The sequence below is a fragment of the Gaeumannomyces tritici genome, assembly GCF_000145635.1.
Source record: "Gaeumannomyces tritici R3-111a-1 unplaced genomic scaffold supercont2.2, whole genome shotgun sequence".
Lineage (NCBI taxonomy): Eukaryota > Fungi > Ascomycota > Sordariomycetes > Magnaporthales > Magnaporthaceae > Gaeumannomyces > Gaeumannomyces tritici.
In genome coordinates, this window is record NW_008804546.1 from 2,357,574 (window position 1) to 2,384,900 (window position 27,327).

Below are 27,327 nucleotides of genomic sequence, written 5' to 3' on the forward strand. Positions count from 1 at the left end.
CGCGACAGCATCTTGCCTAGACTCTGGGCGTCGACTCGCTGACTGGACCCTGGCATTTTCAAGTTTGCTATCTCCATTAACTTCCTGACCACGGCTTGGTATACTTGACTCCCTTTATCCTGTCTGTTTCCATGTCTCCTTTTCTATATATTTTTGGGATCTCCAAATGCAACTCCCTCCAGTGGAGAGCCTCGATCGACCCTCTTCCATGGTTGAGCTTCCTTCCATGGTTGGGCCTCCTTCCATGGAGCAGGACCCCTCTGGATCTTATCCTCACTCCTGCTGTCAACGGCAGTTTCTGCCAGGGTCTAGTCAATCAGATCAAAAGGAACTCAAAGGTTCACGCATGCATCCGATTTGGTTAACAATGGGTTCAATTCTCTTTGTTCTTGCATCCACACGCGCTGTTTTCGGTGCATGAGAGATTAAGGGTTGGCAGCTCCAACAATATCCAAACTTGTTCCGTCTCTGCCGAGTTCCTATATTCTGCGTTTTTCGTGTGATATACACATGTAACGTTTGCCTGCAGTGAAACTAAGCGAGTACCCAGGCCGAGCTCTGAGCATGGCACCTCCCCACCTCACCAACAACCGACAAGGCACTGGCCGTCAAGACGCCGCCAGGGGCGATGCCCGCCAAGGTGTTGTGAAGTCGGGTCATAACCCCACGAGAGGCGCCAGCGCCAGGGCACGGAGCGACGGACGAATGTCCAGCATCTTGCAAGGTATTCGAGGCATGGTCTTCGGAGGCCTTTCTGGCGCCGCTCATGCTCCACGGGCAGCTCCTCGGGCGCGCCTCTTATCGGCTCAGCCTGGGTTCGGGCCTATCCCTCCTCCTCCGCCTCCGGGATACGCCCGAGGAGTGTCCACCGCTCCTCCAGCCTATACCGCGGCCGCGCCGCATGCCCCGCCTCATCTCCCAACGCTGCGAGAGACGGCAGACACGAACGCCCAGCTTCTGCAGCGACAGCGATATCCCAGCTGGAAGCCGATCCCTCCCCCGATGAGGCTCCCTCCGCCGCCACAGTTTCGGCCACTGGCTCCTCTCACTATCGCGCCGCTGCCTACCCTGCTGCATCCTCTGGTACCCCTAGAGAATTTCAACACGGCTGCCCACCTTTTACAACAGCCGCGATATCCCAGCGGGCGGCCGATCGCTGCTCCGGTGAATCTCCCTCTACCGCCACAGCTTCCGACGCCAGCTCCTCCTTGGCCCAACCGTGTCCTCAAGCCCGGCCAGCTTGTTACAAGACAGCTCTGTGCGGATTACTTTCGAAACTTCTGGTGGCGTGGCGACGGCCGACCGTACGATAGCGCCTCGCGGCAACATATCTGGTCCCGAATCAACATCCCCGCGGTCTCCGGTTACAGACACAGCGAACGGGCCGTGGGCCTATACCGGGAGCATAAGCTGGCGGGAAGGAGGGGCGCCGCGCGCCTTTTGATGAAGCTCAGTCCCGGGGTCTCGCCCTTCAAAAAGGCCGGACAGGCCGAGCAGGTGGCGGCCCTGCTGGACGACAAGGCCCGGGTGCTGCACAAGGCAGGCATGAAGTTCAGGCGGCTGCTGGGCTACGGTGGCTACGGGCTGGTTGCCCTGTTTAGGGCCGAGAACGTGGCCGGCAGGATCCAGGACGTGGTGGCCAAGTTCAACCTGCGCGCGAACAATAACACGTCCTTTCCAAAGGAGAAGGCCGCCCTGCGTGTGCGCAATATCACTCCCCCTTTTTCTTCTGTGTCCTGTTTCTGATTTAGCTTTTATGCAGGATCTCTCCCGAGCCGAGCATATTGTGCAATTATTCTCCCCCCACGAGTTTTTTGGCCCCTTGCTCACAGCAAAAGCCCCGGGGTCTGCAATGGGGGCTCCCTTCGATGCCGACGCTGCCGAGGCCGATCAGGATATTCTTCTTCTCGAGTATAGCAGGCTCGGCGACATGGGCAAATTCATCGTCCAGCTAACGGATGATCTGCCCCCGAAGCTTCTATGGTATCTGTGGAAGTGCCGTAGGTCCCGTCCCCAGCCTGATCCTTTCGGCATCGTTGTCTCGACGATATCTTGGTGCCCTGGCTAATTGCTTCTCCATCCAAAACTAGTGCTTATGGGTGTCATCGAGATCGAATATCCCCCTCTAAAACAGCCCGCTCACGAGCATCTTCGAGAAATGCCTGGCGTACAGCCCGATTACGACCACCGCCAGCCTGGGGATAGGCCATCCACTCTTGTTCACTTTGACTTGGACCCTCTCAATGGTGTGCATATATCTGTTGCTGTCGTAGACACTTTCTTGCTTCAGTCCCGTATCCCTTCCACGTCTGCCTCGCTCCTCATCACCCTTGCCGGAATATGATTCACCTGCTGACGCCTGTCCATGCAGTCCTGGTGAGCGACGGTGACGAGTTCAACCACAACCTTACACCAAAACTCCAGGTGAGAGACTTCCAGCTTTTGGCACTCGATGCCCACTTGTCCGAAGTTCTGGACCGGCGCTAACACACCCTTTTCCTCCCCCCTCTCGAAGATCGCAGACTTTGGCCTGGCATCACGATGGCCCTCGAACAGGGCCCGGCGGGATACGGAAGCCGCTTGGAACTATCGCAAACGTGGAAAGCCACGATTCTATGCCCCGGTTCGTCCAGCTCGCACAGCAGCCTCCGTCCATGACTAACACCACACGCCACCGCTAGGAGCAGTTCGCGCCCGAATGGGACTCGGTCTTCCTCAATCCTGCCAGCGAAGTCCCAGAGGGGTCCAAGCACGTGGCCGGTAATTACGGGTGGAAGACAAACCTATACCAGGCTGCCCATGTAAGACAACAACAGCCTGCCTGGCGCTGTCAATATTCTTCTTTAACCCGGACACCGAGGCTGATATCCCCCAAAACGCATCTAGATCATGTGGATGTTAATCACAGGAGTCGAGCCACACTTCCCACCTACTTTGGACTGGGATCCGGCCCCGGGAGCTGAACCGCCCGTGCCGCCGACGTACGGCGGGTACCTCTTTAGCGAAGGGTTCAAGTACGTCGACGCCCACATGCGTCTGACCGTCGCCCGCTGCATGGCCCACGCCCCCGACGACCGGCCCGACATGGCGTGGCTCGTCAAGGACCTCGAGGAGAACGTGGGCCGGGTGAATGCCATGAGCACTCCCCAGAGCGACGAGCAGCTGAAGGCGGGGTGTATACTTCTCTTCGCCGAGCCTCCCAGTCGGAGGGAGAGAGAGCCGGTTTTCAACCCGAACAAGCCGTTTGACCCCAGGAATCCACAGGTGAGTTGCAGCTTGTCGATTTTTCCCCAGTTTCTCATGTGTCCTGGGGGTTTCCTCGTCTCAGGCTGATAAGTTCGTCTCGGTTCCACGCGCTGACACGTTGGTCTAGTTGAATCCCCTCGATGATGTTCGAAGGTGACCTACGACATTGGGAGGTTGGTGGTTCGGCGTTTGCTATCGGCACGAATCACTCTAAAGACCTCCCTTTTTATTGTTTGTGTTTGTCTGTTTTACTTTTGTTATCATGTAGGGAATGGCGGCATATTTTGCAGTATACATGATTGCTGCAGCGTTTCGTCATGACTAGGCAAGGCATGTTCCTGGGGAAGTGTATATAGTAATTAAAGATATCGGAAAGAGCAGCTCGCGATGCAAACAATGCAGGAAAGCCACAGGGGCAACAAGTAGCATGGACTCGGAGGTTCCGTGCTCCCCAATTTGCCACAATGAAGCGCAGTCGGACGTCAGTAGCGTCCCCTATTATACACTATCTGTTGGCTGAATACGCCCCGAGCTAACCCGGGGCCAACGCCGTCTAGTAGTCGTAGACGTAGCAGAAGGGGCTGCCGCCCTGGGTGTCCTGCAAAGGGCGAATCGTGGTCTCGTTGAACAGACCCATGAAGCGGATGGGGGAGTCCAGGGTGCTGGCCGTCCTGGGGCCGACGGTAGCGTTCATGCCGCCGATCTGATAGGTGCGGTTCGACGGGTTGGCCTGCTGCCAGGCCCAGTAGTTGCGGTCGGTGAAGGTGTGGTGCATGTCTGAATAAGGGGCTGTTGTTAGAGACGACCGGTGACGACGTGGGACTGGGGGGACATGATAAAACTTACAAAAGATGGCATCGGCCGGGGACGCCCACATGTCGCCCATGACGGAGCCGACGCCTGTGTGGCCAAAGGCGTGCGGGCCCTCCTCCTGCGAGACGGCCATGTCCCAGAACGAAGGGTAGGAGTTGCCGAGGTCGACAAAGGCCTTGGCCGTCTGGGCGGTTTGGGTCTCGTTGACGGCGCGGGACAGGCAGTGCGGGGTGGTCAGGTTGTGTACGGGGCCGATGCTGATGGTCAGGTTGGCGAGGGCGCCGGTGCGGACGCACGTGGCGTACTCCTTGCCGCCCTTGACCACCACGGGAGGCGCCTCGCCGTAGTAGTCGGGCCCGAAGATGGAGGCCTGGGAGAACTTGCCCGAGTCCTTGGTCTCGTCCCACCAGGGCAGGGGCAGCTCGCGCGGGTAGCCGCACTGGTTGCGCAGGATCTCCTGGTAGTTCCACAGGAACAGGCGGTGCCAGATGTTGAAGTGGCCGACCGAGTGAATGTTCTCCATAAGCTGCTGATGGATATATGCCATACTTTCGGCCATGCTCTTGGCCGCGGCCGGGTAGCCCGGGTGCGGCGGCAGGTCGTAGACGCAGCGCGCCGCCTTGACCCACAGGAGGCGGTACTCGTGCGGGAAGTTGCGCCACTCGATGCGCACCTCGGGGTTCTTGCACGTGCTCCGCGCCCGGCCCGCCGCGTACTCCCTGGCGTTGTCCGACGCGGACCGGACCGCGAGCTGCGACTTGTGCGATCTCTCCCACGCCTCGGCGTCGGCCTTGACCTTGGCTGTGCGCGCGAGAGCCTCCTCGACCGACATGACGGGGCGCGTCGGGAAGCCCATGGTGCCCTTGAAGGGCGCCAGGTCGATGAGGCCGGGCTCCGCGGCGGCGGCGGTGGCGGCAGGGAGCGCGCTCGCCGTCGACGCGAGGGTGGCGCTGAGGATGGTGAAGAAGGAGGCACGCATGATGACGGTGAAGACTCGGCTGGTGGGTTGCGAGAGGAAAGGGGGCTTGATGAACAGAAAACAGACGGGACGCTTGATGATGCTGCTGGCGCTGCTGTTGCTATTTGGGCTCTGCGACTTGGATTAGGGGGCTTGAGAGGCTTCCTTGATGGCTAGACAGGAATCCGAGGACCATGTTGGCGGCGCCAACTCATCCTTTTATATCACGGCCTGACAGGTCTCCATCGTGCCAGCCACGCCGTCCTACTGGCGTCCAAGTCCCTCTACGTCTGTCAGGGGCGCCGCCCAGGCGTGAGGTCGTCCATCGCCAGCGGTCTCAACGGCGGCTCCTCCCTGCCAAGAGCGAATCTCCATTCCCAACCTTGTTGCCATCCTTTGCTCCAGACCCGAAGGAGCGTGTAACACAATTGCCTATTCCGGGATGGTTTGGTGGGGGAACCGCAATGATGGTGATAATCGCGGCACACGTGGCGACCAGGGTGGCATGCCTGGCTCCCTGGGGGTGGGCGCTGGGGGGCAGCCAGCACCTACGGTCTGGACCATGTTACCAGGAGCCCACCTGCCGATCCCTTCCTTCGGCCTACCGGGCATTCCCATCAGGGGCAAATTCCGGAGGTTTGTTCCTATTCCGGCACCCCACGGCACTCCAAGGGATCACCCGACCCGACCCGAACAGGATGGATATTGGTGAATCCCAGGAGGACGGTGGGTATTCATCAGACGAGCGTGGTGGCCAAGCCGCTTGCACGCTGTCGACGTCCTTGGCTTTTCCCTAGTCCTTCCCGTCCCACCGCCGCTTGATTGGCTGTTTGATCTACTTGACATCCCCCTTTCGGGGCGCCGAATACGCCGTAAAATGAAGCCCAACCATACGCCCTTCGAGCTTCCACGTTCTCCGGCGTTCCCTTCCCCGCATTTGCCATCGATTGTGCGACAGCACTTGAGCGTTGCAGGGAGAGTAAAGCAGCAAACAAGAAAAACGCCAGCTTCGTGTCAGTCTTGTCCAGTCTGAGTGGGCGCGAGTATAGGGGGAGGGAGGGGACGCTGTCGGTTTGCTCTGCTCTGATGTGCTGGATCGAGGTCATGGTCTGCCCCTAGAACCACGACGCACAAATATGTACGCACTGATACCGTTCCAACGCCGTCGGGTATGTCCCATCTGAACTGTGCTTGCGAATACGGGGAAAGCCGATTGCTACAGCAAATCATCCCCCCCGCCCCAAAAAAAAAATCAATAGTCGTAAAGCCAAGTTCTTCCATTGGCGGAAATACAGGAGACCAAGCCCAACTCCCCTTATCCCATGTCCACCGGGTTCGATGCATCAATACGCCAGGCACAGCCCTTCTCATCTGGATCTTGTCAGCTTCCCTGGCCTTCAGCCTTGGCGACGTTTGCGCGGTGGCTCGGGTGGGTATTTTGTCGGATATCGCCCATCGAGTCCCCGCACGGGCATCGTCGTAAGCCGCAACTGTGGGGGTCACAGCGTTCGGTGGTATCCGGAATGGACCGCCCAGAGAGCTTTGGCCTTGCTTGACCTACCATCCGTCGATCAATCCCCTTCCGGGAGGATTTCTAATCCGCCTGGACCCCGGTTTTCAAGATCAACGCGCGGACTGCGCCTTCGGAAACAAGCCTCCTTGCCACTGCGATCCAGCCCCCAGTCCTGAGGACAAAGGGCCGGCCCTTGGCGATAGCCTCCTTTGTGACACCATCGTATTCCGCGCTCTCCGTGTGGAGATCAAAAGCTTTACCGGCGTCGCTTAGGCCATAGCAATTCGGCATGTAGGAGAGGTCACAGGGTCGCATTTGTAAACTTTCGATATTCACGGTCCGCAAAGTGTCCGGTTAAGGCCGGTATCGCAGGCTTAACTAGGTAGCGATTTTCCTGAATTCTACCTAACGTTGCCTACTTAGGCAACATCAGTACACGCGCGTACCTCAGGGGATGTGGCTTTCCTTTCAGAGTCTGTCCCGTTAAAGCCTTTTCTTAAAAGTGGCGCGGGTCCGTAGTTCTAAGGAAGCTAGAAAGAAAGCTATCTTCGGGGAGTTGCCTCTTTGGGATTCTATTTGTCAATGAGAGAGCACGTGGACATAAAAGGTTTGGCTCGTCCGAGCCTTCACGCTACTTATTCTTATAACATGTTTGGTTTGAACAGCAGGTACTAATGAAATCGAGGAAAGGTTGAATCATCTCTCTGCCGGCGGAAAAAGAAGCATGCCTGGAAAGCGTTAGGATTGTGTAAATCCAAGAGTATCAGCTGCTGCTGATACAAAAACCCCAGGTGGTCTTTGGAAACAGCCTAATAAAGTTGTTCCTACCTTGCCTCATAATCGGGATCTGTCCACATTTCTTTCCTCCACTTCACGGCTTTACAGAAGAACTCTGAAGCCCGTGGCTTGCCGTTTCCCACTCAATTAACAAAGTATCGCTGCATTATACTTGCCTCGTATCGAATGACTTTAATCAGCACGCCCTATGAGAGTTAAACTTGGCAACATCGCGCGGCGTTTATGCCCTTTATAAAAAGTAATTGAAAATTAATTTTCTGGGCGCACTCGGGCTTTGCTTAAAAAAAAGCGTTTCATCCACCCACCCTGATATGAATCCTCGCACGTTTGACACTTTTGACACTGCCGAATTCACCGTGAAAAATCCGGGTTGTGGCAAGCCCATCCATTGCCTCCTTCCTCTCTGTTACAAGGCGTGGAAGTCAATCGAGGTGCTTATAATAGCTGTCTTGGGGTGGACGTGTGTCTCCAAAAGGAACTGTGAGGAAATAATAGAGAGTATGGTGCCCTCAGCCTTGTGTGAATGCGCGGTAGTGGCGGAACCACTCTTCTCAGATGTCATTACGTGTTTTTCGCCTGTACCGAGCGTTAGTGATTCTGATAAGGTTTATGATATTAGAATCGGCATACACTGCGAGGGGTATATCCGTTCTTGTGTGGCAGACCGATAATCGACGTGTCCTGGGCCCACTCGATGCACAAAAGGGACACTAACAAAATCTCATGTTAACCCGATGCCATGTTATGCAACCGCGGGAGAGCTGCGCATGGTCCATTTTAATTACTAAAACACGATTACCTACCATCGATTGGTGATAGCTGGGGTAAATGAAGAAGTCGCTACCCCTCAAAAGAACTGGGCCTTAAGAAGCCGTGATGTGGCTCCGATGTGGTGCAAGAATGGCGTGATATAAGGAAGGCAGATGGCGTCATGGCAATGACATCTTCACGCCCCACGACGCGGGTTCGGGAGATCGATATGATGGCTTATCCGCGACTTTAATGTGCCGGACTGCGCGGCAGATATTCCGAAGGGGGTTAGAATCCATGTTCATGGGATGGCTATCAGTGCAGCTGAAGTTGTGATCCCGGTTCAACTTTGCGTGATGGCTGATCAATGCAGAACCCCGTCGATCGATCGCATTCCGATCCTATCGCCATGCCGAAAGACGTGCGGGGTCGGGTGTACCATGAGACAGGCCTGGAATGGGTTGTTGTTATATATACAGAACAGGACCTTTCTCACGGGGCGGAGACGAGATCATTGAGCGCTGGATCTTCCCAAGATAGGAATCACCTCCGTTGGTCCCCCTGGCGACTAACACTCACGCATCATGGCACCATCCGCGGTCGAGACGGTGACGGTCCAGGCGCCGACACAGCCGAACAACTACTCGGCATCAGTTGGCCAGTACAAGGAGCTGTCGGCCCGGAGCGCATACAATAAGGATGCGGAGCTGAAGGGCTTAGGCAAAAAGGGGTTTGAGGCCGCAAAGGTATGGACAGGCGCCCAGGGCTGCGCGCGGCGCGATACGGGTAGCTCGCGCTGGAAACATTCTGACGGCCTCTTTCCCTTCTTTTTTTTTTTGAACTCGCAGTACCCCCACTACCTCCCGACCTGGAACCCGGAGCAAAGGTACCCCCCACTCGAGCCCTTTACGCACGTCGAGCACGGCAAGGACGCCGACCCGTCCTTCGCCGAGCTGCTGCCCCCCGGCCAGGCGACGGCGACGCACCTCACGCCCACCATCGGCACCGAGGTGCGCGGCGTGCAGCTGGGCCGGCTGTCTGACGCCGGCAGGGACCAGCTGGCGCGGTACGTGGCGGAGCGGCGCGTGGTGGCGTTCCGGGACCAGGACCTGGCGGACCTGCCCATCGCCGACGCGCTCGACCTTGCCGGCTACTTTGGCCGCCACCACGTGCACCCGACGTCGGGCAGCCCCGAGGGCCACCCGGAGGTGCACCTGGTGCACCGCGAGGCGGGCGACGGCGGCGCCGCGCGCTTCTTCGAGCAGCGCACCACCAGCGTCGCCTGGCACTCGGACGTGTCGTACGAGGCCCAGCCTCCCGGCACCACCTTCCTCTACGTGCTCGACCAGCCCGACGTCGGCGGCGACACCCTCTTCGCCGACTGCGCCGAGGCCTACGCCCGCCTGAGCCCGCTGTTCCGCGAGCGCCTGCACGGCCTGACGGCCACGCACTCGGGCGTCGAGCAGGTCAACGCCGCCGCCGCCAGGGGCGGCATCAAGCGCAGGGAGCCCGTCGTCCACTCGCACCCCATCGTCCGGACGCATCCCGTTACAGGAGAAAAAGCGCTCTATGTCAATCCGCAATGTGAGAATCCTTCGGGACTGATGCCTTGTGAGAAACGAGTATTTGCCGCTGACGCAGCCCCCCCTCCCTATCTCTCAATAGTCACACGCGACATCGATGGCCTCAAGAAGGAGGAGTCGGATGCGATTCTGAAATTTCTGTACGAGCATATCGCATGGGGCGCCGACTTCCACGTCCGCGTCAAGTGGGAAAAGGGCACGGTCGTGGTCTGGGACAACCGCGTGACACAGCACTCGGCCCTCGTAGACTGGAAGAACAGCCAGAGGAGGCATCTGGCCCGCCTTACGCCGCAGGCGGAGCGGCCGTATGAGACTCCGTACGAGGCTTGAGGAGATGGGGGGTAATGGAGACTGAATAGGCTGGTACTTGGCACCAACAAGCGCAATGAACACGTAATGAATCTTTTTGATTCTTGAAAGGCCTGTGTCGCATAATATATCATCTCGAAAAATGGGCTATGCCCGAGACTATGACATGGAGGTAAAACTCGTGTGGGGGAAAGCAGGCCTTATGTCGCACCATGGGTAGCGGCAGCTCCATCCTGGACAAGGACGCTGCAGTTGCGCTCCTGCCTGGATATCGCAACATCCAAAGCCGGGTTCCGCGTGAAGAAGTTGACCGGCTTGAGCCCAACCACCATCTTCTCGCAAGGCATCACGGGCCAGTCCTCGACCCGCGGGTTGTGGGTCGAGCCGAACGTGTGCCAGACCACAATGTCGGCGTTGCGGACCGAAGTCGACGTCGAGCCCGTGGCCGCGTCGGCCCCGGCCGCCCTCCGCTTCTCAATCCACGACGAGATGCCCTCGCCGCCGAGGGACTGCATCGTGAATCTGCCGGCGGGGAAGAGCTCGTCGTCGGCGTGGCGCGTCACCCACACGGCGTGCGACGCGTACTCGGACCGCCGGGCGTGCCACGAGCCCGGGTGCGCCAGCAGCATCTGGCTGTAGCATGGCAGCAGCTTGAGCCCGACCGGCGTCCCCGTGACTTCGTTCGTCCTGCCCTCGTTGACGATCTTGAACACCCTGTTGGTCCTGAAGTCCAGGTTTAGCCCGCACTCATCCGTGACGTATTCGGACTTGGTCGAGAATCCGATCCCGAACGGGTTTCTCTCGTCAGGCGTCGCGGCCGACGAGCCGTCAAAGGGCATCGGGTGCGTCTCCTCGACGACGAGCGAGTTGAGGTGCCCGTCGACCGCGGGGTCTATGCGCAAACAGAAGAGGTGCTGGTGGGACGGGGCGAGAACGCCAGGGGCGACCACGGTTCCAAAGGACGGCGGGTCCGGCTCGTCCATGTCGACGGGGGCCGTGGACATGATGCCGGTGGCGCGCACCTCGTAAAACAGCGACGCGTCCTGCTGGAAGTAGAAGAGGAAGATGTACTCGTAATTGCTGACCGTGATGACGGTCTGAAGCACCAGCACGCGCGAGCGCGTCACGACAGCGTTGCCCGTGCGGAAGTTTGTGTGCTTCCAGAGGATGCCGTCGTCGACCTCGTGGCAGCAGATCACATTAGGCATCCTCAGCGGCTCTCCCCCGGCTGTGACGAGCCAACCGTCCAGGTACTTTATGTGGCCGAGGCAGTCGCAGCCGAGGGCCAGGTTGTTGGCGTTGAGCCCGGCGCCGTCGTTCCCCAGGTCAAAGGCGGCCTTGCGCGGGTACGGGCGGCGTGGGTCGGAGTAGGGGACAAACATTTCGGCCAGTGAGAGGCGGTAGAACAAGCTGCGGCCCTCGTAACGGATATCGTGAAGCGTCATGCCTTCTCGGTAGTTGAAGCCCACCCGCATCGTCCACTTCTCCCAGCTTATCCGGTGACCATCCACGGCGAAGGATGGACCGTCTGGCTGGCTGATATGGTAGGGCTTGGTGGTGGTTCTGCTGTCCTGAGCGAGGTCGGGGTGGTATTCACTGTCGGAATGGATGCGCCGGCGGTCGAACTTTCTCTTCTCCGTGTGAATCTTGTCGTGCTCACCCGAAGGGAGTCGGTAGATCTCCCGAACTCTTAGATCGCTCGTCACCTCTGCGCAGATGTCCAGAGGGTATGCGTAGTAATTGGCGTCTGGATTATCGGACAGACGCATATAGAACCATGCCTGGATGAAACGCAGTTAGTGGGCAAATCCAACATGCGCGGGAAGGTTGGGTCTCACCATAGTTTGCCTCTCCTTCATGTCGTTGAGGCCGTCTGTGGCGTACGCCCAAGGCTCAACCACAACGGTGGCCCCTGGCGGAAGATCCAGGCTGCGGATCTCTTCTTGGACCTTGGGGTCGGCCAAGCAGGCGGCGGCGACATTCTGCATAAAGACAGTGTCTATGTAGGAATGGCGACCGTCAAGCACTTCGTTGGAAACCATAGACCCCAGCCCAAGGTCAACCACGACCTCGTTCAGAGTCCCATCGACAAAAAGTTGAACCCTGGCAAGGCGCGGAGGCCGTTCGGCCAGCGGCAACCCGGCATTCTCGCGCTCTAGAAATTGGATCATGGCCTGCTTTGGCGGCTCTTGGAGCACAACCACGCGGAAGGAGAGGTCTGCGTCGGGGAAAGCCCGACGGATGACCCCCACCGCCTACACATGCGCCCATCAGATCATCGTTGGAATGCAATCGCCAACGGGGGATGGTCACGTAACCTACGTTGCTAATTTCCAGGCGGCTCAAAGGGTCCAATGGATGTGGGGGAGCCATAGCCAGGTTCGGAAGTGCTGCAGGTCTTTGTTTGAGGCTGGTGTTTGGTCAATATCCGCTCTGCTTTTTGCTTATTCGATATCCCACGGCGAGGCTGCGGTATGTTCCGATCTTAGTCCAGGACGGTCCGGAACACGACATGAGAATCCCCGCAGCTGGTGTCCCGGAGGCCGGCCGGCTTCGGAGCCGGCGACTGGCAGCCGAGGTTGAGTGCTTGTGTCCGTTGCTGCGGGGGTGGGGCTAGTCTCGTGATTCCTCACTGGACACACCACACTCAGCGACACTCCTCGCTTTCGAGAAGCAGGCTCACCGGCAAGGTGCGTTCCAAGACCCCAAACCTCGGGCATGGCCAATGCTGCCATAGTGACCGAACGGCCAAATGGCTTGTTTCCCAGGCTCAAGGCATCAACCCCTGGACGTCCCCCACACACCCGATTCGTGCTGCGGTTGACGCCGCCCACCTTGCCCGGGCTTGACATCACCCCGCAGGGTCGAGCATCGACTGGAACTAAAACGGTTGGCAATGCCTTGCTCGCCCGCATGAAACCGACATGGGTGGCCCAGGAAGCCCGTTCTGACAGAGCGTCACCAAGCCCCTGGAAGCCTTAAATTATGGGGCCCATCTCTCAACCTCCAGGCAACCGAATTCGTCCACTTCTTGTTGGTGGCCTATTCTCCGGCGGCGGGCCCAGAAACAATATGCAAGTGGCAGGAACCCTACATGTACCGTGCCCGAGGCCCGTTTTCTCCGAATTTTCGGCGTCTCTTGCCGAAGTTGCCTACAGAAAAGACGGAATGAAGTCCAATGTAACACCTTGGCCCTCCTGATTGGCGGATGGCCTGACTTGCCCGGCGCTTTTCTCCTCGTCTTTGTCCTTGTGCGTTTCCTGCTTTGACTGTGCCATGCGGCTTTTTCTCCGTTCCCGGATCCGTTGCAGGATCCCGTCATCATCGGAGCCGTCTCCGTTGTCCGCACGGCCTCTTTTCTGGGGGGAAGAAGCTGCCCACGACCGTGGGGCTCCGTGGGCCGGAACGCGGGCGGGGACATGAGTCGACAACCCTCCCGTTGCGCCGTGCATGTTCCTAGGGGACGGGGCTGTGCGAGGATTGCGCGTCTGTCTCGAGGGCCCTGAGACAATAGACAGTGGATCTGCGAGGAGCCGAGGGCCTGATGCAGCCACCGGCACATGGCATTGGGGCATGTTCCGCCGGCCGGGGATGAATGAGGACGGCGCGTCGAGGTCCTCATCGCTCTCTACGTCGGTTGGGCGCAGCCTGTCGGTAAGCTTCCCTCGATCACGTCCCCTAGCAGATGAAACCGCGCTGCCGGTGTGGCTGGGGGCTCCTAGTGACCTGCTTTGCATGCCGCTGGTGCCGCTGCCGCCCACTGAAGAAGAGCTGTGATCAACATCCCGCCGTTGTCCTGGGTGTGTCCCTGCACTGCCTTTAATGACGGAGGAGAGAGGTACAGCTTTTGGCCTGGCGCTGGTCATCAGTCCTTGCAGCGCCGTGCCGGCCCATGGATTTTCCAAACCATCGCTGTCGTCGTCATCGTCACCGTCTTCTGATGGGATTTCGCCTCGTTCTCGATTGATTCCCGCTTTCTGCCTCGTGGCAAGCTCGGCAGCGTCTTGGCATTGCTTGACAGCCTCCGTCTTACTCCCAACCACAGGCCTGGATATTGCCCGGATCGTCACAGCGTTCTTATTCTTGGTCAGGGTCTTGAGCCTGTGGTATTCGGCTTTGTGCAGATGGGCCGTAAATGCGCCTGCAACTGACAAGAATTCGTCTTCAACCATACGATATCCGTCATCTGCGTCTAAGCCGTCGATCATGAAACTAAACAGTGACATTGGCGGAGACAGGTTTGTTAGCTCACTCGAGCCCCGAACCCCGTTTCTTTTCCTTGACGGTCCAGCTTGATATCCATCCAAGTTTCCCGTCTTGAATCCCGAGCCAGGGGTACCTACCTCTCGGCATGCGACGTTGGTGGAGGTGAAGTGGATGGCGAACGACGGGCTTCATAGCGTCCGGGGCGAGTTAGTTTCGAAGCAAACGGTATAGCAGCCCTGAGCTGGTCCACAGTCCACGATCGTTGGACCATTCCAGGTATACAGTGATATTGCAACCCGCTGAATGTTGGTCAGGGGATGCCTTTACTCTGGATCAAGGCACAACCCACATTTGTCTCCCTGGACGCCTGGCGCACCTTTTGCAGGTACCCGGGTCCGTTGCGCTTCAGGGACACCACGTTTCCAAGGGAGTTTGCGTGGCATGCTCGCAGAGAGTGGTTTGTTCCAGAGTGGCTGAGTCGGATCCTTCGGTCTCTCGGTCTTTTCGCTTTTTTGCTGTGAGCGGAACCCCAAATGCGAGAGCACCCTCAAGCTAGAATGGAACCTGGAAAATCGGAGCAGGCCGCGTCACTCTGGCTCGTGTTGGAGGGCCAGCCGTTGCTGAGCCAGGAAACGAACGTCGACGGGTAGTTCCTGGATTTTAGGCAGCAACAAAAGGGTCTTGGCTCGACCGACGAGTGGGCTGGGAGCGTGCGGGAGATGGGGCTGTGTAGGACGCGTGCGCGGCGTGAGCGCCAAATTCGTGATTTGCCGCAGTCGCACTGACCTTGACTCGATTGCAGCAGCGTAGCCAAAGGGATGTGAGCTGGAAATTGCAGTTGAGGCTGAGCCGAAATAGAAGAAAGGCCTAATAGGAAGGCGGGCTAAAGGCCACCAACCAACCAAATGTGGGTAAAATACCTATCGTGTGGGGCATACGAGCGCCCTACGAAGACGGGACCACAGCTTTAACAAGACGGACCCGACATCTGGCTGTGCTTTGTGATTGATGGAGGCGCCGGCATGCCCCGCAAAATACTCCTACAACTCTCATGATACAAGGTCAGAGTATTTAGCGCGCGGGATAAACACAACAAGACCGGGAATAACGGGGGCATAGCACTCGCTTGCGACATGTTTGGACATGCTTGGACATGCGATTGTCGTGACGGGAAGCCGTACCTGTCCGCCACCGGCCGTGCTAAGAAACTGCCAGTGGCTGGTCTACCCTAGCTGGAGTGAAGGCTGCGGGAAAACGAATGCACAGGTCTTTTCAGATCACGTCGGCGGGTGTGGCTCAGACCACGGAGTGTAAGAGACAGGTCCGCTCGGCGGCGCTGCCATCCCCGCCTTCCAGGGTCGGACGCCGTATGTGCTTTTTTGGGTAGGCTTCAATGTAGCCCACACCTGCTAACAGCGGGGGGCCCCGGGGGGAAGTCGCGGAAAACGATGCTAGTTGGGTCCTGCGAGGGCCCGGCAGCTAATAGGAATTTTCTCTTCTTGCTTATGGTTGGAATTCCCCCTTGATGCAACCCTTGCCGCGCTTTCGAGATCCACCTTGGTACATCGCATAAGGGGTGGTGACATAGATAGTACATAGGGAGGGGACAACCCAGGCGGCTAAGCTGTGGATGGTGGCATCTTTACATCACGGTGGCCCTATTTACTCCAACTCCGCGAGCAATTGATTGCCTTGATCCGTACCGTTTACTATACCAGAGCAGCCTCAAGTCTGGCTCTTGATATCTATGGCAACGGCCACCGTCATCTCTACCAGCCCAGTCCTCAACCTACCCCTTCACTGCTGCACACAAGGCTACATTAGGCCCTATGGGAAGATGCAAGTCAGACCCAAGATCACGGTGACCAGCGACGGCCACCTGTCGCCCGAGCCGAGAAGAAAGGGCAAATCTCCATCACCCAGCCCAACAGAACGCCTCGACCCAGGGACCAAGAAACGGGCCTTGCGACGAGAGAACTGGGAGATACACCGCGCGACTATAAAACGTCTTTACATCGACGAGGGTAGAAAGTTGAACGATATTGTCGAAATCATGCGGCAGGACTACGACTTTACAGCCAAGTAAGCCATCATACCGACGGCGTCGAAGAGAAAACGGACTACAGCCGCGAGACAAGGGCAGGGTGACTAATATGTGATGATCCCCGGTCAACAGTGCTCGCATGTACAAGCACCGCTTGAGTCAATGGGGTCTCATCAAATATAATAGAGAAGCGGACGTCCAGCGGATACTACAGCTCAAGAACCAGCGGGACGCAGAGGGAAAGGACAGCCACATAGAGATCAACGGCCGCGTTGTCGACTTCGACCGGGTCCAGCGATACCTACAGCGGCGAAAGATCTCGGTTGACGAGTTTGCAGAAGAGAGTTTTGCAAGAAGCCGCAGGGGCAGCAAAGGCAGCAAAAGCCCGGCCGAGGACGAGGACGACGAAGGCCAGGAGCTGGACGTGAGCAGCGCCTCCATCACCATCCGCACGCCAATATCATCGCCGATATCGTCAGCGCTCCCGCTATCGCCGTCTGCCCGCTCGCCGGTCAGCCCCGGGGTCGCGGAGGAGGTGATCTGGGACGCGAGCGCGTGCGCGAGCGAGGTCATCAAGGACCCGAGCGTCGCCGAGCTCCCGCCGAGCCCGCTCGGCTTCGCCCTCATCGACTCGGTCGTCATGATCGCCGAGCTGATGGAGCAGCACAGCCCCGGGCCGGCTGGCGAGTACATGCAGCTGGCGTCCAAGCAGGCCGAGGACGTGATACGGTCGCACCCGCACGAGGCCATCGTGTGCCTGTACGAGGCAACGCTCGTCCTGGCCCGCCCGGCGCCCGAGGTTGCGGCCCTGATCCTGCGGCACGCCGCCGAGGTGAGCGCCATCTTCATGCCCGAGGCCCACCCGATGCCGCACCTTCTGCGCAAGCTGGCCGAGGTCGCCGACGAGGCCGTCGCCGGCGCCGCCAAGGACGTGCACATGCTGGTAGAGACCACACGGCGGGCCTTCCACCGCCATATCACCACGTGGGAGCGCGCCCTGGGGCACGCGCCGGGGGGCAGCTTGACCTGGTGGTGCTGGGTGCGCTATCTGCGCTCGGTAGGACCCGACGACGCCGCGGCGGATCTGTGGGTGAACAGATCCGAGGAGATCATGCGCACCGCCGTGGATCCCCGAGACCGGGGGAGGCCGATGGAAGACGGTTCGTTCTCGGGACTAGAAGCTGGGATTCCCATGGAGAAACTTGTCCTCCTGGGCCGGTACGAGATTTGCACTGCTCTTTCACCGACAGTCTACAGCCGGTTGGAGCGTTATATCGTGGCACACATCCGCCGCTGCTGTGATCTGCAAGCCCTGTCAACCCAAGCCCTGCACGAGTTCTTCATGGCTAGTATCGCGAGACAGGCGGGACGGCTGGTCGAGGCGGATGAATACAGCCGGGCATCTGTGTCCTCATACATGGCGGCCGGAAATATCGACTATGCGATGAGAATCATGGCCTGGATGTCGAGATGGGCAGGACAGGATTTCGACTCTGACACCTGTAGGTACCAGCTATTGGATAATATCTTTCGCGGCGGCCATAGCTGAGTGATTTTGTGTTTTAACCAGGAAAAATGGGCAGGCGTTGGGGATTAGAGGGCTGTAGGGGTAGGCGGTACCGATACTTTACGTATAACTGCCGCTTGATATAATTCGACTGCTTTGATGTGTAGGCACGAAATCTGTCTGTTTAGAAACTCTAGACTGAACGTCCACTACCCATCTTGTCTCACAAATCGCCTTGCTCCCTTTTTCTTTTATCTGTTCATGTAAGGACTTTTGTTCATTGCGCGCTTGGAGAGTGATGAGCCTGAAAACCCACTGGTTGCTGAACAGCCTTGCGTGATGTCTGAAGTCAGATCACAAATGGTGGCAGACAGCACAATCCTTTCTCTGCTCAAAAATTTCCACTTTCGGCCTATCACGCACGCTAGCTGTGACGTCAGTGGAGTTTTTTGGGCCCCATGGCTTTCGTCCCATGCTTAAATCCCGCGCTTGTCTGGAAACGGTGGAACGGTTTGGCAAAGAGGAGGCCTGCACGTCGCGGGAGTAGAACGCATGACAGTAATTTCAACAACCAAGGCCGATATCTAGCCTAATAATGCCTCGAAACATGAAAGCAGTTCCTGTTTCCGCATAAGACCTGCGCGTGTTCTGCTTGACATTGTAATAAAATTCCATGTATATCCAAGAACTCGGGATCGCGACGCAATTTCCCACACAGGGACATCCTGATATCAAGCAGTAATTTATCTGGGCCCGGGTCTATGTTTCTCTGTCAGCAAACCACAAGAGCTAGTGCACCTTGCCACTCTCTTTTGTCTATCTTCGCTGGCGTGAGGCCCAAGGTATGGGTGGCTGGACTGTCGAACGCTGAGCTTGAGTAGCCCACGAGGAGAGGAAATGTCAGCATCAGATCGGCTACTACATGGCGGGACTAGCTACGGAAGCAACGCTCGTGCCGTCCTGCCGATCGCCCGTCCACGTTGGGGATTAACCGCAGCACCCGGGCTCGCCCTAGTTCGACATCGCTTCTTCATCAATGATCGCCAGGAACGATGCTCCCACGCTGTGATCCGCCGCATGCCAACTGACTCGCCGCCTGCGACTTCCCCGACATGCTGGGCTCTTGGCAGGCACCCGGGAGATCAAGAACCCCACAACCAAGGCGACGCAATGCGCTGTGCATGGAATCTACCCGGAGGCTCTCATGTCTTGCCTCCTGCAGCGCTCGTCTTGGGTGAAACGGCGAGCGGGGATTTGCCCAGGGGGTGGCGGCTCCAAGCGCAGCCGCTCGTCTTGTCGACGCACGCGAAAACCGCGGCACCACTTTATCGGCGGGCCGGCACACGCGAGAACCAGATTCCCGCTTGCCAGACTGCTCGTCATTCTATTTTCGGGTTTGGTGCCGGACTGTCCCGCGAGTCCTGGGGCTTTGTGTAACAGACCAATGGTGATCTCTGTTCCCCATCCGACCGCCGTTCGAGCTGATGGGGTATATATGTTATCGGGCATCCTGCCCATCCGGTTCTTTTCTGAGCTTTCCTCCCCATGGTCGGATAGCGCCTTCACACATACACACCATCTTTTAATCGTCTTTCTCTTGCCAAATCAAGTCTGTTCCCAGACACTGGCCACACTCCTTTTGTGATCCTATCCACCATATTCACCACCATGAAGTCCGACATGCTACTCGCCCGCATCGCCGGGCTCGTTGCCACCGCCCAGGCCCTCATCCAGATGGAGGTCCGGTATTCCGACAAGATGGTCGAGGTTGGCAACATGGACCTCCAAGCCGTCACCAGAGACGCAATCTACGCCGAGCCCGGAAACCAGCGGGGCATAATCACGGACCGCACATCCACGGGCGTCACCAACCAATGCCAGCACCGGCTCGAGCCCGGCCCGGACGTCACCGTTCAGATCAGGATGAACGGCGCGTGGGGCCGCACGCCCGGCCTCCAAGACAATCAGATGCGCGACGGCCTCGTGGCCTCGCTCTGGGAGGTGCTCAAGTCGGTCTCGGACGACACCGGCTACGAGATCTACACCGACTGCTACGGCACGTCGTGGACCGAGAGTGCCAGGCACGTCAAGGAGGCCGCCTGCGGTGCCTTGGCCGCCAAGAGCTGCAAGGACCAGTGCGCCCACGTCAACACGCCCACGCTGACCCAGTGCATGAAGCACAGCTGGGGCCACCGCGTGCCGTCGCAGATTCGCGTCACCGCCTTCATCGACGGCGCTCTGCAGGCCGACGACCTTATCATCGACTTTGCGTCGACCCAAAACAACAAGCCCGGCGGCTGCGGCATCATCGGCAAGATCGCGGCGCAGCTGGCCACGTTTACCATCCCTGTCGTCGGCGGACTGTTCGCCGAGGGCATTAACCTTGGCTGCGCTTCGTAAGACAGAGCATGCATGGCAAGGGACGTCATGGCGATATATAATAAAATAAAGCAACTGTTAAATAACTGCCGCTCTTGATCACAGCAAAACTAGCATGTTTGGCTCGTCCAACGTACAAACACGCCGTCGAACCATCTACCACCACATACCTTCCCTCACTCATACCTTGCGAGCACAGTTGGACGTTCTGTAGCTGGCCCAGTTGCCATTCGCATTGAGACACTGGCCAGTGCGCGCGACGATGCGGTCCCTGCTGCAACCCGTGTCTGTGAATATCTCGACGGTGCAGCCGTTCGCCAGGACGGCGACGCGGGCGCTGCGAAAGATGTCGGGGATGTAATTGCACCCGCCCTCGCTGAAACCCCCGCCCCTCCCCGTGTTGGTGAAGGTCACCTGGGACCCGCCGCAGTTGGGGTTGCCGAAGAAGTCGATGGTCGACAGCACGTCGGAGGGGTTGGGTGGCGGCTGCGGCGGCTGCGGCTGCCCTGGGCACCGGGACGGGTCCCTCGAGCACGGCGCGCAGAGGGCCCAGTCCTGGCTGGGCGGTGGTGAAGGTATTCTATCAGCACGGGACTGCCATGGTGGGTGCGTTGGGCGGCACCGACATTCCAATGAACCAGCAGAAGGCGTCTGAGGGGCAGACATTGCCTCCTTTGTAAAGGTATCCAGCACCTGACGACCGATGAGCAGATGTCAGCTCTCAATCACATAATCACTATCTCGGCTTTACCGCTGCGCCGAGAGGGATGGTAAAACTGACAAGGGATAAAGTATGGAAGCCCAAAAGGGCTAGGAAACTGAGCAGCGGCCTGGGCCGCCAGCGCCAGAAGGCCAAGTCCTCGGCCCGACCTCATGTCAACAAAACAACGCATTCCAGACGCGAGGCGACAGAGAGATAGCACAGAGAGCCGCAGTTTACAACTGACGGAGCAGGCAAGAAAGCGTGAAGTGCCGCAATATAGTATAAGCCAGATGGGGCGGTCCCGTGGGACTAACGTGTCTTTTTTGTACTTTCCGTTTCACAGCACCGATGGATAGCACGCCGACCATGCCTACTCAAGCCATCACCTAAAGCAACCTTCCCCTAGAGGCTCCTCGCTTGTGTGATTCGTGGCTATTCTAGGCGGGCCTGTTCGACAGGTTGTCGGCAGAGCAATATACAACGTGGTATCGTGTGTCTTGGTGGTCTGGTCGGGCTAGGTATGGCCATGCAAGTAATAGCACCCACGTCTTGACGGATATTATCGTAGCATTCGCGTCCGGGTCTAGATGCGCCCTGGTTCCTGGCGTGACCTGTGCAACCTCAACGTCTCATTGAAACCAGAGCTTTCCATAACGTGGTCCCGTCTCACTCGGGCTAATGTCCACGGCTATTATATAGCACACTCCTTTCGGCAGTCGTGTCCCTAGCCCGGGTCCTATAGACTGAGACCGCCCCAGCCGAGCTGTTTAGCTTGAATTTTGCGGCTTCTTGCCTTCATCTGTAGCAGCGCACGGCAGTCTATTGCTTCAGGAAGGACCTGTAGACGGAAGTCTGTTTATCGCTGGACAGGTTTCATATTACTTAACGTGCGCACCACGCCAGCTGTAATGATGAGCCCCATTTGCGCCTGGTTTGGTACTGGTCGAGCAGCTAATAACTACCATATGTGCTCCTGATACCACCGGCAGGATGTCAAAATGCTATGCTATCCCTAGAAATGGTCAGAAACCTCTTTGACCGGGTAAAAGGAAATTCCCGTCGTACCTATGCCATGTGCTCGGAGCTCTCACACTACTAACCGAAAAACCTAGACCTAAACCGACGGTATACATGATTGGGGCGCGTACTTGGGAAGATTTACATGCATGGATCGGTCGCCTGTGTCTTGCTTGCTGTCCTTCAACCAAGATGTCTTGTATTGGCAGTAGGTTATCCTGCTATGCTATCAGAGAACAATGCCAGAATCCCTTTCCAAGGTCTCGTACATATGTCGGGTGTGAACACCTGAACTCGAGAGCTATGGGTTCCAGTTTTCAAGCACATCTTGGTCTGCCCTGCACTCAACAGTATTGAAGTAGCAGTGACTCACTGCCGCGAAGCTTGACGTTAGCCTTTTACCCAGGGTGTTGGGAGGTTAGGTTTCGCTTTTCCATTGAGGGCTCTAACTCACGGCAGTTCGAGTACTCGTATGGCGAATTGTGCTCATGACCACACAGCTGGAGGCAGGTGCGCCTGCAAGTCTCTATCTGCTCAACGTCTCCCTGGGTACGCTGTGCTAGCTTTGGCCGAAGTTGTCCCATGCCGGCAGGGAGAGTGCTAGGTCGAGGGGGCGAGTGTATCTCGAAATGCTGCGGCGTCGCTGAAAGGGCTGTTGCCACCATCAGGACCAGGAGAAGGAACCCTGCGAACACTAGCTGGACCCGAGTCCTCATGATTGCAAGCTATTCTGCTTCAACTTCCGCTGTAGCAATGCCGAAGATCGTTGGCGCGGTGGCACTGGAGACTCCGAACGGAAATTTGGCACGAATGCCCAGTGAGGGAACAAAAAGACGGACTGGGAAGGGTGTTGCGCAGGTCGGCAACACCGACCCTCTGGGCTCGGCGGAACGAGGAAAGAGAGCGTTTCTATAAATCTTGGATGACCTATACCTATCTCCTGAGTACCTAGAGTTTGAGGCCCCTCCTTGCGGCCCCAGTGCTGAGACGAGGCGGCTGTTGAAGGACGTCTACACTGGATGAAGCTGAGCCGACCAAACTCAACGCCACCAAACCAAATCACCCAACAATCTCCAGAACGGCTGCATGAATAATGGCTGCTGACGACGGGAGTGATGGGGACAAATTACACTGATGAAAACAACAGCGGCGCAAACATACCTCCCTGGAAGAACGGTTCGGGCCATCGGCCAGTCGAAGGAAGTGGACGAGCACGAATCGACGGCCCAGCCTCGAGTCGTTGAAAGTGCCCACCGCCAAGCCGCCACCTGCACGTGCCCCCCGAGCGATCCGCCTTGGCTTATCAATCAATCCCTTCTATCGATAGCGGGGTGCCTGGCTTTGCGATTAAAAATTTCCCCCACTGCGTAGTCCCCCGCTTCCCGTCTGTTGTAGCGAGGAGGAGAGTTTAGGGACCCGGAAAGGCTTCAACAAACTAGAGTTTGCGCGACAACGATTTTCCACGACAACCCACGACCCAGACGGCTATCACACACGCCGCGATGGACGTATCAATGGATCTAGATGCCCCCGTGGTTATCAATCCCCATATGGGGGGGACAGCCCAGACGGGCGCAACGTGTGTGCTCTTCTGTATACTCCTGTTTTTTCGTTGATTTTCCAAATCGCTAACAAGATGCCGTCTATATCTCTAGAATCCTGTGCTGCAACTGCGGCGCCCCGATCGACGGCACAACGGCAGCCGGCGCGCTCTGCTACGACTGTATCAAGACCACGGTCGACATATCCCAGGGCATCCAGCGCGAGGCGGTGCTGCACTTCTGCCGCGACTGCGACCGGTGGCTGCTGCCCCCCGCCAGCTGGGTCCTGGCGCCACCCGAGTCGCGCGAGCTGCTGGCGCTCTGCCTAAAGAAGCTCAAGGGCCTGCACAAGGTCCGGATCATCGACGCGAGCTTCGTCTGGACGGAGCCGCACTCGCGCCGCGTGCGCGTCAAGCTCACCATCCAGGACGCCGTCCAGGACGGCGTGCTCCTGCAGCAGTCCTTCGAGGTCATCTACATCGTCTCGTACCAACAGTGCCCCGACTGCGCAAAGTCGTACACGGCAAACGTGTGGCGCGCCAGCGTCCAGGTCCGCCAAAAGGTCCTGCATAAGCGCACCTTCCTCTTCCTCGAGCAGCTCATCCTCAAGCACGGCGCGCACCGGGACACAATCAATATCAAGGAGGTGAAGGATGGCATCGACTTTTTCTTCGCGGCCCGCAATCAGGCCGAGAAGTTTGTCGACTTCCTGAGCTCGTCCGTCCCCATCCGCATGAAGAAGTCGCAGGAGCTCATCTCGCAGGACGTGCACACGTCGACAAAGTCCTACAAGTTCACATTCTCCGTCGAGCTGATACCTATCTGCAAAGAGGACCTGGTTGTCCTCCCCATAAAATTGGCCAAGCAGGTCGGCAACATCTCGCCCCTAGTTCTCTGCCACAGGGTCGGAACGGCAGTCAATTTTATGGACCCGAGCACCCTACAGACTGCCGAGGTCCCGGCCTCGATATATTGGCGCCACCCCTTCCATTCGATTGCCGAGTCCAAGGATCTGGTTGAGTTCATCATCATGGATATCGAGCCTCTCGGCACGCAAAAAGGCAAATGGATTCTAGGTGAGGCCACTGTCGCACGGGCGTCGGATCTGGGCGTCAACGACAAGACGTACTTTGCGCGCACCCACCTGTCGGGCCTGCTGCAGGCCGGCGACTCGGTGCTGGGGTACATGCTCACGGGCACCAACTTCAACAACGAGGAGTTCCAGGCGCTCGAGGACTCGCACGCGTACGGCTCCACGATCCCGGACGTGGTGCTGGTCAAGAAGCACTGGCAGCGCAAGCGGCGCAACCGGACCCGCAACTGGCGCCTCAAGCGCATGGCCAAGGACGAGGGTGAGCTGCTGCCCAAGAAGGCGGACCAGGAGCGCCTGGACGCCGAGTACGAGCAGTTCCTGCGCGACGTCGAGGAGGACGACGAGCTCCGCGCCACCCTGGCGCTCTACAAGAGCTCAAAGAAGTCCAAGAGGCAGCCCGAGGCCGATGCCATGAGCATCGCCGAGACCGAGATGACGATGGGTGACGACGACGACGCACCCAAGGTCAACATGGCGGAGCTGCTGGATGACATGGACGAGCTCGCCATCGAGGATGAGTAGTGGCCTTTGTCATCCTTTCCTTCTACTTTGTCACTCGTTCTCTCTCATTCTCCATGGGTAGGTCACAAAAAGTCAGTGGGGGCACGGCGCTCTGGGAACTTGCATGATAAACGGCGTTTTTTTTTGTTTTACTCTGTAGTAATTCTACAACTTTGATACCTTGTTGTTGCAGGCAGAAGGGATAGGCACGGTGTGAGGCTATTCCGGTTGATATGCTCTAAGGAGGAAAGGATTTGAAGTGCAAGGTCCCGTAGGGGCCTTTGCCCTTTATATACACGTAACTCCCTATCCTCCTTGCTTACTAAGCTTCCCTCTTAACGCCTAAAAACGTTATACGCTTCCAAGCAAGGGGACCGCTTTTCCGATGCCTTAAGCATTTAATATTTATGCTTAAAGCTTCTTTACAACAATATATATTATTTATTTTGTAATATACCTTTTAAGCAAACCTTTTGGGTTGTTTGTAAATAAAACAAAAGGAAATTGGTTGCTATATTGATAGCGTAGGATTTAAAAGCTTACCGCGCTTTTAAAAATTAATTGTAAAAACGCATTAACTTTAAAAAGTAACGAAGTAAGCGTTTTTCGCTTTTAAAAGGTAACCGTAAAAGCGCATTAATTTCGAAAAGTAACAAAGCAAGCATTTTCCGTTGCTAAAAGCAACGAAACAAATGCTCCAACCATAAAAAGTAACGAAGTAAATGCTTTAACCATTACCGGAAAAAAATGGGCGTAGCAATTAAAACCTTTTTTTTTTTATTTCGTTTTGGCCTTTTTTTTTTTCCTTTTTATTACCATTTTTTTACCAATCCGTAAATTTTTACGCTTTCGTTTCCATTATTCGGGCTTTTATTAATACAAAAATTTTTGCAAAAGCAAAAGCAAACAATTGTAAGTGCTTTGCGCGGCGGCGTAATATTTTGGAAGCGTTGTACAATATTAACAAATTAATTGGAAAATGGGTATTACCAATAACAAAATAACGCGTGTAACCGTTTAAAAGCGCGTTAAACGCAAAAAATTTAACCGGGCTTAAGCCCAAAAAAATAAGTTATAGCTTTTTGCTTTTTTATTAATTTACCGCTTTTTCGCTAATTTCGTTTTATGCGCGTATAATGCAAATTTGCAAGCGGTTATAGTTATTTTAATAATTAAAGCTAAGCAAACGGAAAAAGCATTGTTTAAAAAAAGGAAAAAACCCAATAAATTGAAAAAAAGCAAAAGAAAAATAAATTCCCCGCGGAAAAAGATAAGCAACGGGATATAAAAAACGCGTGGAAGCAATAAACTGCCCGCAAAAAGGTTTAAAATAACGCCCAAGCAATTAAAGCGATAAAAGCGCGTGCGTTTACCAAAAGCGCTAAACGGGTTAAAGTTAATCGGGCTTATTACGCTAAACGAATGGAAGCTTTGCGCCGTTTTTTAACCTGGACCCCAATTAACATTACCGTAACCGTTTTCGAGCTTTCGGTTATTTTTGTTACTTTTTGCACGTTTCGTCCTAATTTTTAACCCAATCCAATCGGTGCTTTTTAAGTTCCGGCTGGACCAAGCAAAAGCTTTGGGCCCGATTGGCTTATTCGTTAAACGATTAAAATCGATTTTAATTTCGATAAATTTATTAATTAATTCGTTTAAAAAAATAACGATAATAACGATAAGCCCGTCGTTTTCCCCAATACCCGAAAGCGCAAAACGGGTAAAAAAACGAGGGTAAATAATTAAATTAATTTATTCCCAACCGTTTTCGCAAATTTTATATTAACTACCCTTTTTTTTCCGTTTTAATCCTTAAAAAAAATACTATTTGGCCTTTCTTTTTAACGAAACCGTTAACCTTTTTTTAACGGAAACGTTTTAGCTAGCTTTTCCGATAATACCATTTCCCGCGCGGTTTTATGCAATAAATGCACTAAAAGTTCTTTAACAAAATTTCGGGGCCTTTGCAGCAATAAGCCTATAGCGCGCACCTTTTGGAATGGTTATATTTTACGGTATATTTAATGTATTTAAAGCAATTACCGTTGCAACCCCTTTCCTTTCCTGCCCCAATTGCGCATTGCAATTGCTTTATTCCAAAAGGAACTTTTGGATAGCTTTCGCTTTAAAATTAAAAAGCTTAAAAAAGTAATAAACCATTTTTTTAAGCTTTACCCAAAGCCGGGCAACAAATAAAAGGATAAGGCTAAGGAAAAAAATAAAAAAGCTTTCCGTTAAAGTAACCCTGCCCTTTATAACCCGACCCCAAAAAAAAAAAAAATGGTAATAATAACGAAAAAAGTTAAAAAGGTAACATTAAAACCGCAATAACTCGGGATTACTCCTTTTATGGAAATGCCTTTATT

At 56.1% G+C, this 27,327-nt stretch overlaps 11 protein-coding genes across 11 annotated transcripts; 5 read left to right on the plus strand and 6 right to left on the minus strand.

Annotated features, from left to right (window-relative positions):
* Positions 1-564: 564 nt before the first annotated feature.
* Positions 565-3,404, plus strand: GGTG_03313 (hypothetical protein; the record flags this gene model as incomplete). The annotated part of the gene is made up of 8 exons (XM_009221092.1): positions 565-1,701; positions 1,763-2,000; positions 2,091-2,246; positions 2,372-2,424; positions 2,516-2,623; positions 2,682-2,801; positions 2,887-3,264; positions 3,374-3,404. The coding sequence occupies 8 exons, from the start codon at positions 565-567 to the stop codon at positions 3,401-3,403; spliced, it is 2,220 nt and encodes a 739-aa protein (XP_009219356.1). The 3' UTR covers position 3,404.
* A 395-nt stretch (positions 3,405-3,799) lies between these two features.
* GGTG_03314 (hypothetical protein) lies at positions 3,800-5,038 on the minus strand (the record flags this gene model as incomplete). The annotated part of the gene is made up of 2 exons (XM_009221093.1): positions 3,800-4,023; positions 4,093-5,038. The coding sequence occupies 2 exons, from the start codon at positions 5,036-5,038 to the stop codon at positions 3,800-3,802; spliced, it is 1,170 nt and encodes a 389-aa protein (XP_009219357.1).
* Positions 5,039-6,611: 1,573 nt separating this feature from the next.
* GGTG_03315 (hypothetical protein) lies at positions 6,612-6,845 on the minus strand (the record flags this gene model as incomplete). Its single annotated transcript, XM_009221094.1, has 1 exon — positions 6,612-6,845. One exon carries the CDS (start codon positions 6,843-6,845, stop codon positions 6,612-6,614), a length of 234 nt encoding a protein of 77 aa, XP_009219358.1.
* A 1,451-nt stretch (positions 6,846-8,296) lies between these two features.
* GGTG_03316 (hypothetical protein) lies at positions 8,297-10,108 on the plus strand. The gene is made up of 3 exons (XM_009221095.1): positions 8,297-8,824; positions 8,927-9,662; positions 9,744-10,108. The coding sequence occupies exons 1-3, from the start codon at positions 8,663-8,665 to the stop codon at positions 9,989-9,991; spliced, it is 1,146 nt and encodes a 381-aa protein (XP_009219359.1). The 5' UTR covers positions 8,297-8,662; the 3' UTR covers positions 9,992-10,108.
* A 62-nt stretch (positions 10,109-10,170) lies between these two features.
* On the minus strand, positions 10,171-12,705 carry GGTG_03317 (peroxisomal copper amine oxidase; the record flags this gene model as incomplete). The annotated part of the gene is made up of 3 exons (XM_009221096.1): positions 10,171-11,751; positions 11,809-12,225; positions 12,613-12,705. 3 exons carry the CDS (start codon positions 12,703-12,705, stop codon positions 10,171-10,173), a joined length of 2,091 nt encoding a protein of 696 aa, XP_009219360.1.
* Positions 12,706-13,122: 417 nt separating this feature from the next.
* GGTG_03318 (hypothetical protein) lies at positions 13,123-14,196 on the minus strand (the record flags this gene model as incomplete). Its single annotated transcript, XM_009221097.1, has 1 exon — positions 13,123-14,196. One exon carries the CDS (start codon positions 14,194-14,196, stop codon positions 13,123-13,125), a length of 1,074 nt encoding a protein of 357 aa, XP_009219361.1.
* A 1,626-nt stretch (positions 14,197-15,822) lies between these two features.
* GGTG_03319 (hypothetical protein) lies at positions 15,823-17,998 on the plus strand. The gene is made up of 2 exons (XM_009221098.1): positions 15,823-16,258; positions 16,353-17,998. The coding sequence occupies exons 1-2, from the start codon at positions 15,924-15,926 to the stop codon at positions 17,767-17,769; spliced, it is 1,752 nt and encodes a 583-aa protein (XP_009219362.1). The 5' UTR covers positions 15,823-15,923; the 3' UTR covers positions 17,770-17,998.
* A 935-nt stretch (positions 17,999-18,933) lies between these two features.
* On the plus strand, positions 18,934-20,198 carry GGTG_03320 (hypothetical protein). The gene has a single exon (XM_009221099.1). The coding sequence runs from the start codon at positions 19,396-19,398 to the stop codon at positions 20,125-20,127; it is 732 nt and encodes a 243-aa protein (XP_009219363.1). The 5' UTR covers positions 18,934-19,395; the 3' UTR covers positions 20,128-20,198.
* Positions 20,199-20,286: 88 nt separating this feature from the next.
* GGTG_03321 (hypothetical protein) lies at positions 20,287-20,981 on the minus strand (the record flags this gene model as incomplete). The annotated part of the gene is made up of 3 exons (XM_009221100.1): positions 20,287-20,665; positions 20,733-20,799; positions 20,888-20,981. The coding sequence occupies 3 exons, from the start codon at positions 20,979-20,981 to the stop codon at positions 20,287-20,289; spliced, it is 540 nt and encodes a 179-aa protein (XP_009219364.1).
* Positions 20,982-23,212: 2,231 nt separating this feature from the next.
* Positions 23,213-25,163, plus strand: GGTG_03322 (nonsense-mediated mRNA decay protein 3). The gene is made up of 2 exons (XM_009221101.1): positions 23,213-23,405; positions 23,482-25,163. Exons 1-2 carry the CDS (start codon positions 23,329-23,331, stop codon positions 24,980-24,982), a joined length of 1,578 nt encoding a protein of 525 aa, XP_009219365.1. The 5' UTR covers positions 23,213-23,328; the 3' UTR covers positions 24,983-25,163.
* Positions 25,164-25,802: 639 nt separating this feature from the next.
* On the minus strand, positions 25,803-27,121 carry GGTG_03323 (hypothetical protein; the record flags this gene model as incomplete). The annotated part of the gene is made up of 5 exons (XM_009221102.1): positions 25,803-26,013; positions 26,064-26,139; positions 26,410-26,525; positions 26,787-26,819; positions 27,069-27,121. The coding sequence occupies 5 exons, from the start codon at positions 27,119-27,121 to the stop codon at positions 25,803-25,805; spliced, it is 489 nt and encodes a 162-aa protein (XP_009219366.1).
* Between the last annotated feature and the right edge of the window lie 206 nt (positions 27,122-27,327).

Bases quoted from the DNA above. Each gene is read 5' to 3' on its own strand.
- GGTG_03316 (XM_009221095.1), top strand. From the start codon at position 8,663: ATGGCACCATCCGCGGTCGAGACGGTGACGGTCCAGGCGCCGACACAG. The intron at 8,825-8,926 runs GTATGGACAGGC...TTGAACTCGCAG, and splicing joins AGGGGTTTGAGGCCGCAAAG to TACCCCCACTACCTCCCGAC. The intron at 9,663-9,743 runs GTGAGAATCCTT...ATCTCTCAATAG, and splicing joins GCTCTATGTCAATCCGCAAT to TCACACGCGACATCGATGGC.
- GGTG_03319 (XM_009221098.1), top strand. From the start codon at position 15,924: ATGGCAACGGCCACCGTCATCTCTACCAGCCCAGTCCTCAACCTACCC. The intron at 16,259-16,352 runs GTAAGCCATCAT...CCCGGTCAACAG, and splicing joins GACTACGACTTTACAGCCAA to TGCTCGCATGTACAAGCACC.
- GGTG_03320 (XM_009221099.1), top strand. From the start codon at position 19,396: ATGAAGTCCGACATGCTACTCGCCCGCATCGCCGGGCTCGTTGCCACC.
- GGTG_03322 (XM_009221101.1), top strand. From the start codon at position 23,329: ATGGACGTATCAATGGATCTAGATGCCCCCGTGGTTATCAATCCCCAT. The intron at 23,406-23,481 runs GTGTGTGCTCTT...CTATATCTCTAG, and splicing joins ACAGCCCAGACGGGCGCAAC to AATCCTGTGCTGCAACTGCG.